This window comes from Scyliorhinus torazame, chromosome 13 (genome assembly GCF_047496885.1).
Source record: "Scyliorhinus torazame isolate Kashiwa2021f chromosome 13, sScyTor2.1, whole genome shotgun sequence".
In the NCBI taxonomy this organism is placed as follows: domain Eukaryota; kingdom Metazoa; phylum Chordata; class Chondrichthyes; order Carcharhiniformes; family Scyliorhinidae; genus Scyliorhinus; species Scyliorhinus torazame.
Genome location: NC_092719.1, coordinates 52,258,426 through 52,275,189, shown reverse-complemented (window position 1 = coordinate 52,275,189; position 16,764 = coordinate 52,258,426). Strand labels below are relative to the sequence as shown.

The following is a 16,764-nucleotide window of genomic DNA, read 5'->3' as shown; positions in this document are numbered from 1 at the left end:
TGGTATGGGAAGCACTAAAAGCGGTGGTCAGAGGAGAGCTGATCTCCATTGGGGCCCACAAAAGGAAAACCGAGGCCAAGGAAAGGGAAAGATTACTGGGTGAGATTTTAAGGGTGGATAGGGAATTTGCAGAGACCCCGGAGGAGGGACTGTACAGGGAGAGGAGACGACTCCAGACGGAGTTTGACCTTCTGACCACCAGAAAGGCGGAGGTGCTGTGGAGGAAGGCACAGGGGAGGAGGTATGAATATGGGCAAAAGGCTAGTCGCCTATTGGCTCATCAATTGCGAAAGAGGACAGCAGCGAGGGAGATAGGAGGAATTAGAGACGAAAAGGGAGACACGGTGCGAAGAGCAGGAAAGATAAATGAGGTGTTCAAGACCTTCTATGAGGGACTGTATAGGTCTCAACCCCCAGAGGGAGAGGAGGGGATGCGGCAGTTCCTGGATCAATTGAGGTTCCCAAAAGTGGAGGAGCAGGAGGTGGTAGGCCTGGGGGCACCGATTGGGGTGGACGAGGTTATTAAGGGACTGGGAAGCATGCAAGCAGGGAAGGCTCTGGGACCAGACGGGTTCCCGGTGGAATATTACAGAAAATATGTGGACTTGTTGGCCCCGTTGATGGTGAGGACGTTCAATGAGGCCAGGGAAGGAGGGACTTTATCCCCGACGATGTCGGAGGCGACGATATCGCTAATTTTGAAGAGGGATAAAGATCCGTTGCAGTGCGGGTCCTATAGACCTATTTCATTATTGAACGTGGACGCCAAATTGTTGGCAAAGGTACTGGCATCGAGAATAGAGGACTGTGTCCCGGGGGTGGTGCACGAAGACCACACAGGGTTCGTAAAAGGGAGACAACTGAATGTTAACGTGCGACGACTATTAGGGGTGATAATGATGCCCCCAGTGGAGGGGGAGGCAGAGATAGTGGCGGCAATGGATGCAGAGAAGGCATTTGATAGGGTGGAGTGGGTGGAGTGGGAGTATTTATGGGAAGTGTTAAGGAGGTTTGGGTTCGGGAACGGGTTTATTAGCTGGGTCAAACTTCTTTATGGGGCTCCAACGGCAAGTGTAGTTACGGGTCGACAAAGATCGGAGTATTTCCGACTATATAGGGGAACAAGACAGGGATGCCCGCTGTCTCCATTGTTGTTCGCGTTGGCAATTGAACCTCTGGCCATGGCGTTGAGAGACTCCAGGAAATGGAGAGGGGTGATTAGAGGGGGAGAAGAACACCGAGTCTCGTTATACGCAGATGACCTATTGTTATACGTGTCGGACCCAGCGGGGGGGGGATGATAGAGGTTATCCGAATGTTGAGGGAGTTCGGGGATTTCTCGGGGTATAGGCTAAACATGGGGAAGAGTGAATTATTTGTGATACATCCAGGGGACCAGAGTAGAGAGATAGAAGGCCTGCCTCTAAGGAAAGTGGAAAGAAACTTCCTATACCTGGGGGATTCAGATCGCTAGGAGCTGGGGAACCTTGCACAGACTTAATCTGACACGGCTGGTAGAACAAATGGAGGAGGACTTCAAGAGGTGGGACATGCAGCCTTTATCGCTGGCGGGCAGGGTGCAGGCAATTAAGATGATGGTCCTCCCGAGGTTCTTATTTGTATTTCAATGTCTCCCTATACTAATCACTAAGACCTTTTTCAATAAAATAGACAGGAGCATCACGAGCTTCGTGTGGGCAGGGAAAGTTCCGAGAGTAAGGAGGGGGTTCCTTCAGCGTAGCAGGGACAGAGGAGTGGGTGGACGGGGATGGTATACGACGCTGGGGGAGCGAATGGGAGCGCGGAGGCGGGATATGGGACTGGCCTAGAGAACCCGGTGGTGGCGGCAACATTGAATATCTGGGGAAAGTGGAGGCGACAGAGAGGGGTGCGGGGTGCCCTGGTGGGGTCCCCAATTAGGAACAACCATTGGTTCGCCCCAGGAAGAATGGATGGAGGATTTCAGAGCTGGCACCAGTTGGGAATTAGGAGGGTGGGAGATTTATTTATAGATGGGACTTTTGCGAGCTTGGGAGCATTGGAGGAAAAGTATAAGTTGCCCCGGGAAAACTTCCTGAGATATATGCAGGTGAGGGCGTTTACTAGACAACAGGTGAGGGAATTTCCGCTGCTCCCGACACAGGGGATTCAGGACAGAATGCTTTCAGGGGTGTGGGTCGGAGAGGGCAAGGTGTCAGAGATATACCGAGAGATGAGGGAAGAGGGAGAGGAATTGGTGGGCGAACTAAAAGGAAAGTGGGAAGAAGAACTAGGGGAGGAGATAGAGGAGGGTATGTGGGCTGATGCCCTAAGCAGGGTAAATTCCTCTTCCTCATGCGCCAGGCTTAGCCTGATTCAATTTAAGGTGCTACATAGAGCACACATAACGGGAGCAAGATTGAGCAGGTTCTTTGGAGTGGAGGACAAATGTGGGAGGTGCGGCGGGAGCCCGGCAAACCACGCACATATGTTTTGGGCGTGCCCGGCACTGGAAGGGTATTGGAAGGGAGTGACGGGAGTGATTTCGAAGGTGGTGAAGGCCCGGGTCAAACCAGGCTGGGGGCTAGCTCTATTTGGAGTTGCGGATGAGCCGGGAGTGCAGGAGGCGAAAACTGGCCGACGTTGTGGCCTTTGCGTCCCTAGTAGCCCGGCGCAGGATCCTACTCATGTGGAAGGAGGCGAAACCCCCCGGACTGGAGGCCTGGGTAAACGATATGGCGGGGTTCATTAAACTGGAGCAGATAAAGTTTGCCCTGAGAGGATCGGCTCAAGGGTTCACCAGGCGGTGGCAGCCATTTCTCGACTACCTAGGGGAACGTTAGAGGGAAGACAGATGACCAGCAGCAGCAACCCAGGGGGGAGGGGGAGGGGGGGTTCAGTTTAGTTTATGTCAAAAGATTATGGGGTTTAGTTATTTGTGTATTGTTAAACATTTCTTTACTGTTACGTTTGCTTTGTAAGAGGGAAAACATTGTTGTTTGGGAAAAAAAAATTTCAATAAAATATATATTTTTTAAAAAGCCCAGCATCAACTTCCAAGGCAAAAAATAGCCACCTTGCCCGTGATGCACACACAATTTAAAAATATATATTTTACTGCCCAATATTGGTCAGTCATATGACCCAAGGCGACAACAATAAAGCACATGATATAACAGGATATAGTAACCCTATACACACCATCACATAAGTTACTCCAATCTTCTGATGAACACATTCATTTAAAAAAAAAAATTAGAGTACCCAATTCATTTTTTCCAATTAAGGGGCAAATTAGTGTGGTCAATCCACCTATTCTGCAAAATTTTGGGTTGTGGGAGAACACTGGGAGAATGTGCAAACTCCACACGGACAGTGACCCAGAGCCGGGATCGAACCTGGGACCTCGGCACCGCAAGGCAGCAGGGCTAACCCACTGCGCCACCGTGCTGCCCCCTGATGAACACATTCATGATACAATGTCAAATATAAATCAACAAGTGGATTACTTTATGAACAATGGGAATACAGTACAAATTACAACTTCTTTTTTTAAAGATTTTGTAACAAAGAAAGTAACAACAGATTGTATGGAGTATTACATGCTTTGAATATAGAAGATTAAAGAGTTGAACCTGTTGAAATAGTTAAAATGATTTTAAAAAACATTTAGCAGGGTAGAGGGGTCCAGGGTGGCAGGGAGGGCGGGAGGGGGCTAGGCATGAGAGGGGGTGAGGGCGGCAGGAGCGAGAGAGGCTGAATGTTTATAAAGTTCCTAATGGGCAAGTTCTGGTCACCAGTCTTTAGAAAGGGAGGATGCAGAGATATAGCAGAATGGTTTAAGTGATGAGGGATTTTAGTTACATGGCTAGGTTGGAGAAGCTGTGTTGTTTTACTTGGAGCAGAGGGATAGGAAGGGAAATTTGATAGAGATATACAAGATTATTAAGATTGGATCAGGTAAACAATTATAAGCCGTCCCCCTTAGCTGATAGTACAAGCAATAGGGGCACAGATTTAAGGTTTTGGCCAAGAGATACAGAGGATGCAAGTAAGAAATCTTTGTGCAATGAATGATAATGACCTGGAACTTGTTGTCTTTAAGAGCAGGGGGAGTGCAGACTATTTGATGATTTCAAAAGAAAATTGGATGGGCACTTGATGGAAGTAAACCTGCAGAGCTACGGCGGATACAGCCTAATGAAAATCTAAGGTAGTGCAGGACTGGAGTACTGCTGAAAAAAAGACACGCTGTCGAAGCTTTTCATCTTACACTCAATAGGAGAGAAGACCAAGACGAGATTTGATAGAGATGTTCAAAATAATGGGGTTGGCTGGACAGATAGGGAGGAACTGTTCCCACTCCTAAAATGATCAAGTATAAGAGGGCAAAAGAAGTGAATGTGATGTGAAAAAAAAGCTTTTCACACAAGTGATTGGAGTGTGGGATGCGTTGTCTGGAAATGTAATGGAGGCAGGTTCAATCGAGGCATTCAAGAGCACATTAGATGATTATATGAATAGTAACAATTTGCCAAGGGTACGGGGAAAAGGCGGGGAATGGTACTAAGTCATAGTGTGAATTTGGAGAGCCGGTGCAGTCACAATGGGCTGAATGGCCTCCTTCTGCGCCATCACAATTCTGAGATTCATTAGAATACCGATTATAACAAGGAACAATAATGTATAATGCTAATTGATTGGCAAGGGGACACTGATTTGTGGAGGTGTTGCTATGGAGAATGCATCATGGAACATTTAACTGCCAAGCTTTTGTTTACATTCAAATCAGACAGGTCAACTCTGATTGGTCAAGGCATTACATGGTGAATTAACGAGGGAATAGCTTTCCCCCCCAAGCTTGTGTTTCATTGAAAAAGCTACAACTTAATAATAATAATCTTTATTAGATTCACAGGTAGGCTTACATTAACACTGCAATGAAGTTACTGTGAAAGTCCCCTAGTCGCCACAGCATGGCATCAGTTCAGGTACACGGAGGGAAAATTCAAAATGTCCAATTTACCTAACAAGCACGTCTTTTGGGAGGAAACTGGAGCATCCGGAGGAAACCTATGCAGACACGGGGGGAACGTGCAGACTTCGCACAGACAGTGAACCAAGCCAGGAATCGATCCCGGGTCCCTGGCGCTGTGAAGCAACAGTGCTAACCACTGTGCTACCATGTCACCAGTGGACATGTTCCTTCTGTCTGCAAAGGGCTTGGTAAGTTTGTGAATGTGTGTAGCTTCTAGTACGGGTAAGTGAGCCACATTGTAAATGCGAGTGACCATCTATGTTTTGAGTTTGTCTGTTGCAAACAGCAGAGCAGATGATAGATGCTGTTTCATATACAACCCACCCGTCACTGGGGCTTACAGCCTATATACCTGGCATCACCCCAACACTGAAATTCTTTGGGATAGCCGAAGGACATGGTGAGCTGCTTTATAAGTGCCTGCCATTATTTTTCACTTACAAAGCCACCATCAAGACACCATTCCATAAACTAATCATGTTATACATATTTTCCACATACAGGATATCGATCAGTTGCTGGGGGTCACATTAGGCGATTCTGACTTCACTGAGATAGAGGGCACACAATGGAAACCAGAGATTAGTTTGAGAACAACAAAACTGTGACTTACAGCAGCTGCAGTGCAATTTTAAAAAACTATTATTTCAGGGTATTTTATTCATAACACACAACAGAGGTTCCCAAACTCCTCCGAGAGGGGTGCTCCCCCCCTCCCCCCTCCCAAGGGGAAGGCGAGGGGGTGCGTGCTCCCATTAAAAATATTTTAAAAGGTAAGACTTGGAAGTATTTGTTGAATAATAGAACTTTGTCACACTGAAGTTTGTTTTTGTATCTTCGTACATATTTCACAATAATAATTATTTTTTGTGATTTAATTCTTCAATATAACAAGGATGGTGCTCAGGGTTTCCTTCAATAGACTTGGGAGGTCAAAAGGATTTCACAGCTGGAAAGGTTTGGGAAGCTCTGCCACACAGCATAACAGATTCCAAGAGAATAAACCTGATTATGAAACCAGTTTAAATTTCACAAAGTGAGCAATTTATTTTGATGTGCCTCATGGAATATCAGAACTGTTTTATTAGACAGGTAATTGATCGCAATGCCATTGGGCACGAGAATGGAATCAAGCTTCAGGGTAATGTAAATCCTACAATGCATATTCACCTCAGGCCAGTCTGACCTCAGCACATTTCATCACAACTTGCAGAAGTGTCGTTCCAGATCTTGATCTCAACACTCAACTTTTGACCTTGTGGTCAGGCTCCGTAAAATCCATTTGCATCCAACAAGGGGTTAGCTGCCTGGTGGTTGTAGGGTTGCCATTATGAAAAGTTAATCCCCTTAGCTCCTCATTCAAACAACATCCTCACAGAACAATGAAGCAGCCAATCTTAGGTTGACTGGTGCAGCTTCCGTAGAAAATATATAGTGGTCTGTACAAAGCTAAACAATTACAACAGGTAAAATTATGATGCGCAACAATATTTTCACTAGACAGGAGCCAAAATATTCATAAATCATTACATAAGCATCAACTTGATGCCACTGATGTCATATTTGCCTCTGAATCAGAGTGTGGATTCCTGCCCCAACATATATTTGGAACATAAAGTAATAATCGTCCACTAGAGGTGTTCGCCTTTATATGGTACTAAAGTCCAGAGAAACCCTATAATGCAGGAGGCCATTTGGTCCATTGGGGCTGCACCAAACCTCCAAAAGAGCAGTCTGCTTGGCGTACTCCCCCACCCTATCCCCGTAACCCCACCCCACTCATTGATTATGGTCAATCCACCTAATTTGTACATCTTTGGACTGTGGGAGGAAACTGGAGCACCCGGAGGAAACCCACGCACACACGGGAAGAACGTGCAAACTCCACAGTCACCCAAGGCCAGAATTGAACCCGGGTCACTGGTGCACTGAGGCAGCAGTGCCACCGTGCCTTGTTGTCTGCTTACTCCAGTGGACGCAATGGACCGCCTGAGTCCTGGTCAATGTTCCTCCTTCAATGAACACCACCAAAATGTGGTTACATGTTCATTTATTCATTTCTTTCTGGGATCATACTACACTGAAACAGTGATTACACACCAAGCTATGCACTGGAAGTGAAGCATTTGGGTGCACTCTGAATAGATGATAAGGGACTGTAAGGATGCAGTGTTAGTGTTCACCATTTTTTATATTCCAGGTTTAGTTCTCTTTGTTCCCTTGAAATCAGCAATTAACTATACTGTCAATCATAAAATGATAAGTGAGACTACAAAGCACACAATCCATTTCTTAAGATTTAAACATTCTTGAATTTTAGCTTTGCTCCAAGTAAACACGCTGGAAAGGGAAAGTTGACCTATAGGAGAACCTAATGCAGACTCCATTGTATTTGACTAAAATCACAATCAAACAAATGTGCAGCATTTGAGGATGAACTGTAACATCCCCAATATCAATGCCTAGGACCTTTATGCTTATTGTAATTCACTGAGCAATGTTGCACATTATATGGTATAGGTATATGGAGTGGAAGTCCTCTGGTCAAGGACAGCACGGTGGTGCAGTGGTTAGCATTGCTGCCTCACGGCACCGAGGACCCGGGTTCGACCCGGCCCCTGCCCGTGTGGTGTTTGCACATTCTCCCAGTGTCTGCGTGGGTTTCACCATGCGAAATTGACCCTTAATTGGAAAAAATGTATTGGGTACTTTAAATTTAAAAAAAAAAGAAGTCCTCTAACTGGAAAAATGACAGGGACACAGTAACTGGTCTCACTGTCCCACGTTAGGAAGGGAGCAAAAAAGGTGCCATACTGCTGGCAATGCCTATAGAAACATACCCTAACACAAGACAATAACTTCAGGAGAGAGATAAAACAATAAACGACTCATAAAAATTTAAATACAGAAACTTCTGTCAATAAAGCAGTGATCCTACTGGGCAGCACGTTGGCACAGTGGTTAGCACTGAAGCCTCACAGCACCAGGGAACCGGGTTCAATTCAGGCCTTGGGTGACTGTCCTTGTGGAGTTTGCACTTTCTCCCAGTGTCTCCGCGAGTTTCCTCCAAGTGCTCCAGTTTCCTTCAACAATCCAAACGTGTAGGTTAAGCAGATTGGCCATGTTAAATTGCCCCTTGGTGTCCAGGGATGTTAGGTTAGGTTAAGGGGTTATAGGAATAGGGCAGGGAAGTGGGCTTGAGTGCAGTGCTTTTTCAGAAGGTCGGTGCAGACTTGATGGGCCGAATGGTCTCTTTCTGCACTGGAGGGATTCTATGATTCTGCACCCAATGAGCTACAAAAGTGGTTATTTCAAAAAGTCAATTAACCAGACGCTTTTGGAAAGGTCTTCTATTTCTAATATTTGCTCCATCACATTGAAATCACTAAACATTAGCAACAAAAAGGTCCCAATTTTCCATAGAATCCCTACTGTACATCTTTGGACTGTGGGAAGAAACCGGAGGATCCGGAGGAAACCCATGCAGTCACGGGGAGAACGTGCAGCCACCATATTGAAAGAGACATTTCCAGGTTTGAAACAAGTCACTTTTAACATGATTGTGACCAACACGGCTTTTGTGCTACCGCATTTCCTACTGACAGCTGAATGCTCTCTCCCAGTCACCCCAAACTGCTATCTGTGCTTTGAGGGTCCTGTTACTCCCAGCTGTCTTTTTACACAGCTGTTGGAATGCCAGACATTATCCCTGGAATTTCACTACAGAAGCTTCATGAGTAATTGATACAGTTTGTAAAACTGTACAGATGATTTTGTCTGCAAATGCTAACCTTCATCAAGGGCTGGAATCCCAATGAACTAGAGATGGATGTCATGAAAGAAACTTGACACTAACAGGGAATCTTAGGGAAAGAAAAACAGGCACTCGAAACAATGAAGGTGTCTAATAGGATTTTAATTGAAGGCTGGATGCCATCTGGAACTCCTATATTAGGAGCACATTAAAAGATAATGGCAGGACTATCATATTTTGAATGTTACCCTGCTGGACAACATACCTACTTCATATTTATTTTTTGGTTTCTTCCTGTTCCAATAAGGAAAAGGAGGCCAATACATAACCTAATCCCAGAACTATATCAATGCAACTCTATAAACAGTTGCTGGGAAGTAAAATTGACCAACGCAGGTTGCGTCCGCTTCATAACCATCCTCATTGAATAATTTCTCAGTTAGTTCAGCCAAAACTAGAAATGAGACACATGCAAAACCATTATCCAACCACCCAACTGAGCAGCAAACTAGCATTGTCACCAACAGAAAATTCGAGTAAATGAATCGTCAAAGATTTAATAAAAAGACAAGACTTTCAAATCTTTACAGAAAAAGCATTCCCCACTCTCATGGTATAATTTACTCCCCAAGCCTTGGTACCCATTTCCAGGTCACTGTGAACAGCTGGCTAGCAAATCAGCAACACCTCTTCCGTACACAATGCATACACAAAAGCATCTAAAGCACATTCCACTGCATCCAAATAAGGTCATTGTCAAACCTCTACCAATGCAACCAAAACCTGCAGTGAACCATTGGCTAGCATAGCAGCACACATCAAGACTGTTGACACTCGCTGGAGTCAGTGACCAGGGTCTCAGCTACTCAGGGAAGTTCAGGGACATCCACAAGGTACAATATCTATTACACCTCATATTCCACATATATGTGCCAATGCATTAATGAAATGTGCAATCTGCAGTATCCAAAAATAATTATTTCAATTACAGTATAATTAAAAGCTTTCAATTTCCAGTCCCACCAGTCATTTATAGAGACGAGACACATTTGCTCTCACGGTAGTCGTAATGATAATTAAAACACACAGGTGCTTTAGCCCATTTCTTTCCCAGTCAGGAGGATATTAAGATGATTGGTCAGTGTAACATTCACAATAAGTCTCAATTTTAATGCCAAAGTGCTGTATATCTGACAATCGGGAGCTGAAAATGCCATCACGTGTCCTAATCAGAGGTTTCGATCCAATATACACACACTGAAAAAGTTTCAACACTTCTCAGCTATACCGCTAGTTTGTGCGCAGCATCAAAGTTTATCAGTCAACTCTGGGACTAGAATCTGATATCGGTGTCCTTTATTATAACCTACAGCAAACCTGGTAGAGCAGAAATAGCCCTGAAGTCATGTGTTCCCAGAGATTCCAGTATAATTTTAGAACACATTCAGAACAGTTGGAATACGTCTAACTAATCAGAAAAAAGCGATCCACTCTCTCTCATTTTGGTTTCCCCTCCATTATTTACCAAAACTACATTGCCATCTTGGATTTATTTGACCAATCAATGGTTTTGTCAAGGATCTATTTCTCTTCGAGATTTTATGATAATAATAATCTTTTAGTGTCACAAGTAGGCTTTAACACTGCAATAAAGTTACTGTGAAAATCCCCTAGTCACCACACTACGGTGCCTGTTCGTGTACACAGGGGGAGAATTCAGAATGTTCAATTCACCTAACAAGCATGTCTTTCGGGACTTGTGGGAGGAAACTGGAGCACCCAAAGGAAACCCACGCAGACATAGGGAGAACGTGCAGACTACGCACAGACAGTGACCCAAGCCGGGAATCGATCCTGGGTCCCTGGCATTGTGAAACAACAGTGCTAACCACTGTGCTACCATGCCACCCAGGTTAATTTTTCATGCACTTCTTCATAGTTTACAAACCTACAACCTAACACTTCATTTCTCAGGCGAGATGTTAAACTAAAGATGAAAAATGTCCCTCCTCAAAAAGGAACAGGGGTGTTCCCTCAGTAATACAATAGAGGCAAAATACTGCCAATGCTTTAAACCTTAAATAAAAATAGAAAATGTTGCTAGAACTCAGTAGGCCTGGCAGCAACTGTACAGAGAGAAAAACAAGAGTTAATGTTTGGAGTCACAATAACCCCGCCACTCTCTACAGTTGCTGCCACGCCTGCTGAGATTTTCTGTGTTCTCTCAATATCCTGGCCAACATTTATGCCTCAACCTGCATCACGAAAGAGAAAACAACTGAAACATTTTATCCTATTTACTGTTTGTGAGACTATTATGCATAAATTGGCTGCCCCATTTTCCTACATTGTAGATGTTACACTGGGCTTTTAAACATTTTAGTGTACTGCTGACAGCATGTGCCATAGAAAATCATTCTTTTCAACATCCTCCAAGTAAACTTGAAAAGGCATTATGGTTCCTTTAAACAAGTATATTGCCTACTCGCAATAAAGATGCAGTAGTGAACTGCAGTAAGACAAAATATCCAGGGGGAAAATGATTAACCTCAACAAAAAGCACTTATTCGAAAGCAGAATTGCAGTTCCTGGCAATCATAACTGACTTCATTCCTTCACTCTACAATACAACTAACAATTGAAATTCCTGGTACTGAGATTTGACTGACACCGGGACAAGTCAAAAGTATTCTAGGTGCTAGGAAAATGCTTTTGATGTGGCTTAGAGTATGTTAGAATGGCTTTCTCCCTTTTCAATCTTGCAGGAGAACGGCACTGTTTATTAGATACATTAGTAGTATGAATACATGCAAAAAAAGCACATTTATGATATTTCTGCACACATTGTCAAGACAAAATCTCCTCTTTTTTATTGTGTGTTAATCAGCTTGCATTCCTCTGCCTTAAGTTATGGGTAACCATGTAAACTTACTTGATAGAAGTTAGAGGCTTTAAACTCTAAAACTGGAATGTTTCCCGTTACATCAGCTAAAGCAACAAGACAGTCACAATGAATAGAATGCCAAGACTTCTAGACAAAGATTATACTCCTAGTTCCAGGATTTTAACATGTCCAACCTGTTGGTAAGGTTAGCTGAAAATGCATTTCATCACTGGCATAGTTTTGAGGGTTAAGTTCCACTGTTTAGCATTCACATATTCATTCAAAAATCCAAAGAGAGGAGGCTGATGAACAGGGAACAATAAAAGGCAGTGATTTTTTAAAAAAAAATTTGAGTACCCAATTCATGTTTTCCAATTAAGTGGCAATTTAGCGTGGCCAATCCACCTACACTGCACATCTTTGGGTTGTGGTGGCAAAACCCACGCAGACACGGGGAGAATGTGCAAACTCCACACGGACAGTGACCCAGAGCCAGGATCGACCTGGGACCTCGGCTCCATGAGACAGCACTGTTACACACTGCGCCACCGTGCTGCCAAAAGGCAGTCATTTTTAACCTGTTATAATATATTAATGAGAGCAATTTCTGATCAACATATCATAATTAAAATCCCGTAAATCAAATTTTATTAAGATCGCAGGTCACTAAAACGTCAACACATTCAACCTTATAGAGAGCCAGTCATTAAGAGAGAAAACTTGAATCAACCAGCATGGAAAAGCAATCCAGAAATGTCCATACAAACGCTTCATTGTCAAAGAGCTTCGAAAATTGAAAACAAGCATCGCTGTCTCAGAATTACTCAAACCACATTTGAAAAACAGGTATATATTTTAAGAAAAGCTTGATATCGGAGAGGCGTTAAACACAAAAGTCCATTACATGTCACATCATACTGCAAAGACGTAGGTGTTCTCTCAAATCATGCATTGTTTAGTGAGGCCATTTCAAAAATTGCCAACTCAAATGGAAAAGAATTTCATTGCATTGTCAAACAAATCGCATTTAACTTTAAATCCAAATATCAGCTCTTCAAAAGCTTTACCTTTGATCATATTGATCTTGACTGTCACAAACGCGTACTTTGAAATTCAAAAATATATTCCAAATAAATTAAATATGAAACCAAAGTTTAGAAAAATATCAACGAAAGGTTTTGCTGAAATAGCCATTTCCCCCTTTTACATTCTCCTCATCTTGAAGAGTTTACATTCCAACATAACGTAAAATGCTTGAAGCATCACTTCAAATACCACCGAAATATAAAATTATATAATCCTACTCATCTTGCCAAGTTGCATTAAAGTGCTCAGCAACAGTTATAAGGTAACCGAGAGCAAAGTTATATCAACATTATACATTAAAGATTTGCCCATCTCTTCAGAAAAGAAGTTACCACTTTAACCTCAGTTATTTATTTCTTGTCAAGCTCTCGGAGTTTTCACTAGACATTTAAAGGGATGAGTTTTGTCATCTTACCTGTGACGGAGATCTTCAAGCTTGCTTCCAAAGGCCTGTTATTGTCCAAGTCTTGGCTCAGTTTAAGGTGTCCAGTGTTTTGGTCCAAAATCAAAAGGTTAAGCTCATTGCCCTCTACAAAGGTGTAAAAAAGACGATCTGATACATCCGGGTCATAGGCTGGGATCTTCCCTATCACGCCAGAAGGAAAGCTGTTTGATTTGTTGGTCACATAGTTGTTAAAAATTATCTCAAAGTTCCTAAGCACTGGAGCATTGTCATTTTTATCCAAAAGTCGTACATGGATTGTGGCTCGATTGACCAGAGGTGCTGAAGTGGCCTGGACCACAATGACATATTCAGTCTTGGTTTCATAATCCAGATCTGTGAGGGCAATGAGATCTCCAGTAAACATATCCAACTGGAAGACTTCAGGATTGTTTCCTTCCACAATCTGGTACATGATCTGTGCATTTGTTCCCTCATCAGGATCTGCTGCTGTGATCCTGGCTACCGATGAGCCAACGGGACTGTTTTCCTCTATATAAATATCAAACTCATCCTCTTGAAAAGCAGGAGCATTGTCATTTACATCAAGCACCGTGATCTGGACATTGACAGATGCCTTAAGTGGTGGGTTACCTTTATCTACAGCAAAGACTTTCAAATTATAAACGGGAACATTTTCTCTATCTAACTTTCTCCCAGTTCGAATGATCCCCGATGAAGGCTCAATGTAGAAATCCCCATCTCCATCATCGCCACCGTGGAATGTGTAAAACACTCTTCCATTGGGTCCTGAATCCCGATCAGTGGCTGAAATCTGTAGTACGCTAGTAGATGAAGGAACGTCCTCAAATACTGTGCCCTGGTACAAATCTCGTACAAACTGAGGGTTGTTGTCATTAGCATCATTAACCAGAATTTCAACATATGTAATAGCAGATTTCTGTGGGATTCCATTGTCTCTTGCTGTTATTGCCAATGTGTATGATGCCTGATCTTCATAGTCCAGCTCCATCCGTGTGATTATGGTTCCAGTGTCAGGGTTAATTTTAAATTGGGGAAAGTTGTCTTCCATGATATAAGTTATCCTGGCATTTTCCCCTGTATCTTCATCAGAGGCACTGATAACCACCACTGTTGTGCTAACTGGTTTGTCCTCATTGATGCTGACTGTATAATGTGAGCTCTGGAATATTGGTCTGTGTGTGTTAGCATCAGTGACATTGATGTAAACCTGAACTGTGTCTAACCGCGTTCCATCTGATGCAGTAACCGTGAGAACATACTGCCTTTCCTGTTTGTAATCTAGGGCCATGGCTAAAGTGATTAGCCCACCACCACTTTGGCTGGTCATTGCAAATCGATTTCTTGTGTTGCCACTTGATATCTGATATGTAACCACACTGTTAACATCCCTGTCGATTGCTGTGACAGTCAACAGGCTGCTACCCACAGGTGCATCTTCGTTCAACCTTAGATAGTAAACGCTCTCAGTAAAGGTAGGATTGTTGTCGTTCACATCCAACACAGTAATGCTTATACTAGCTGAGGAAGTCATGGATGGGATTCCATTATCTCGTGCTTCTACGCCAAAAGCATAAAGTTCAGTCATCTCTCTGTCCAATTCCACAGCAACTGTTATCCATCCTGTATTGTTACTAATAACAAGTGGGAAGTCTGGGGGTGCATCAACGAGTCTATATTCTAAACGAGCATTGTTGCCCGAATCAGCATCAATAGCCTGGATGTGAATGATTGAGTACCCAATAGCAACATTTTCCAACACAGTGGCCTGAAAAGGTGTACTTACAAATATTGGAACATTGTCATTCACATCAATCACTTGTATCATAACCAAACCAGTACTATTGATCAAAGGCGGCCTTCCACCATCCTGGGCTTTAATTCGAAGGGTGTACTCTCTGGTTGATTCATAATCCAATGGGTTGATGATATCAATATTGCCATTTACAGAATCTATGTAGAATTGACCTCTTATATTTCCACTCACTATGCTATAATGAATTACAGCATTATTTCCTTTATCTCGATCGGTAGCTTTGACCTGCAGGATTTTGGTGTTCACAGCGATATTTTCAGGCACTTGGACAATATACCGCTTCTCACTGAATTGAGGGAAATTGTCATTCTCATCTTCCACGGTTATGTAAACAGTTGCTGTGGCACTTAGAGGACCAGGATCTTTCCCTTGATCGTTTGCCTCCACAATTAAGTGGTATTCAGCCACCACTTCCCGATCTATGACCCCTTTGGTCCTTACAATCCCAGATCTGGTGTCAATCTCAAAGACAGAGTTATTTTCATTATGGTTGACAATACGGTACAGCATGTTAGCATTGGAAGGTGCATCACTATCAATTGCTCGAATGGTCAGCAGTTCATAGCCCACCTCCACATTCTCCCGAATGATTTCCCTATACTCGGATAGTTCAAAGAGCGGGACGTGGTCATTAGCGTCACTGACAGTCACAGTAAGGATGGCGGTAGCCATTCGACGTGGCGTTCCATTATCATATGCAGTAACTTTAAAGAAAAAGAAAGAAAAAAGTTAAAACAATAAGGAACATGTTGGCAAAACTGAAACTCTTCAACTCTGCAATGAATCATTTTACAATGCATTTCTAGAAGTTCTGCTAATAGGTCAGTCAAATAAGCAAAGATCAGGAATCAACTGTAGTAGCTTTCTAGTCTGGGTAGCTCAGTGCCACACCACACAATTAATTTAATCACAAGGGCATTGGGATCAGTACTAAATAAGAAAAATAATCAAACACTTCCTGTCTTCTGCTATAGATGTATAGGCAGCTTCAAAATTCACAACTGCTTTATTCTCTAAACACAAGCGACTGAAAATGTTTTAAGTACTTCCCTTCATCACCTCGAGGCAACAATCTGCTCCCATACCTCTGTCTATGTATGTCTGATGGGAAGCATCCTCTCTGATCTTCTGCTGTGCAGGCAGACTCTTCATCTTTGTTTACCACAGTTAAGATCAGTTACTGACTACAAATGCCAGTTTGGCACAACTATTAGTGTCGCTGCCTCTGATACAGAATGTGGAGATGCCGGCGTTGGACTGGGGTGAGCACAGTACGAAGTCTTACAACACCAGGTTAAAGTCCAACAGGTTTGTTTCGATGTCATTAGCTTTCGGAGCGCTGCTCCTTCCTCAGTAAGACTTCGTACTCTGATACAGAAGGTTGTGGGTTTGAATTGAGAATTCAATACTGAAAAAGTGCTGGATTGATAGTGATGCATTCTTTCAGAAAAAATGTCAAACAGAGGCACAATCTGCTCGATCAGGGGACGATGGCACCTTTTGAACAAGATCAAGGCAATCTTCAACTGTGCTGACCAACATTCTCCCCTCAAAAAGCAAGCAGAAAAATGTAATCATTGATGTTTGTAATATTTGACAAATGTGCAAATTGGCTGCCGCATGGGTCTGCATAACAAGATGCTTTTGGACATTTCTCAGAATAAATTTCTGCATAAATGCAAACTTTCTTTTATTTACATTTGGACATTCCTGGTATCAATCTGTGGTATCCTATGATCGATTCTGTGACAGGGAAAGAATTAACTCTATGACCTATACCACA

At 43.1% G+C, this 16,764-nt stretch overlaps 1 protein-coding gene across 5 annotated transcripts in view; it reads right to left on the bottom strand.

The window, feature by feature from the left end:
- Nucleotides 1–16,764, bottom strand: part of celsr1a (cadherin EGF LAG seven-pass G-type receptor 1a) — a 432,565-nt gene that overhangs the window by 409,350 nt on the left and 6,451 nt on the right. For all 5 annotated transcript variants that reach the window (XM_072471478.1, XM_072471479.1, XM_072471481.1 and 2 more), the window contains exon 2: nt 13,157–15,685. In XM_072471478.1, coding sequence (XP_072327579.1) covers nt 13,157–15,685 — 2,529 coding nt within the window. The remainder of the gene's footprint in view (nt 1–13,156; nt 15,686–16,764) is intronic.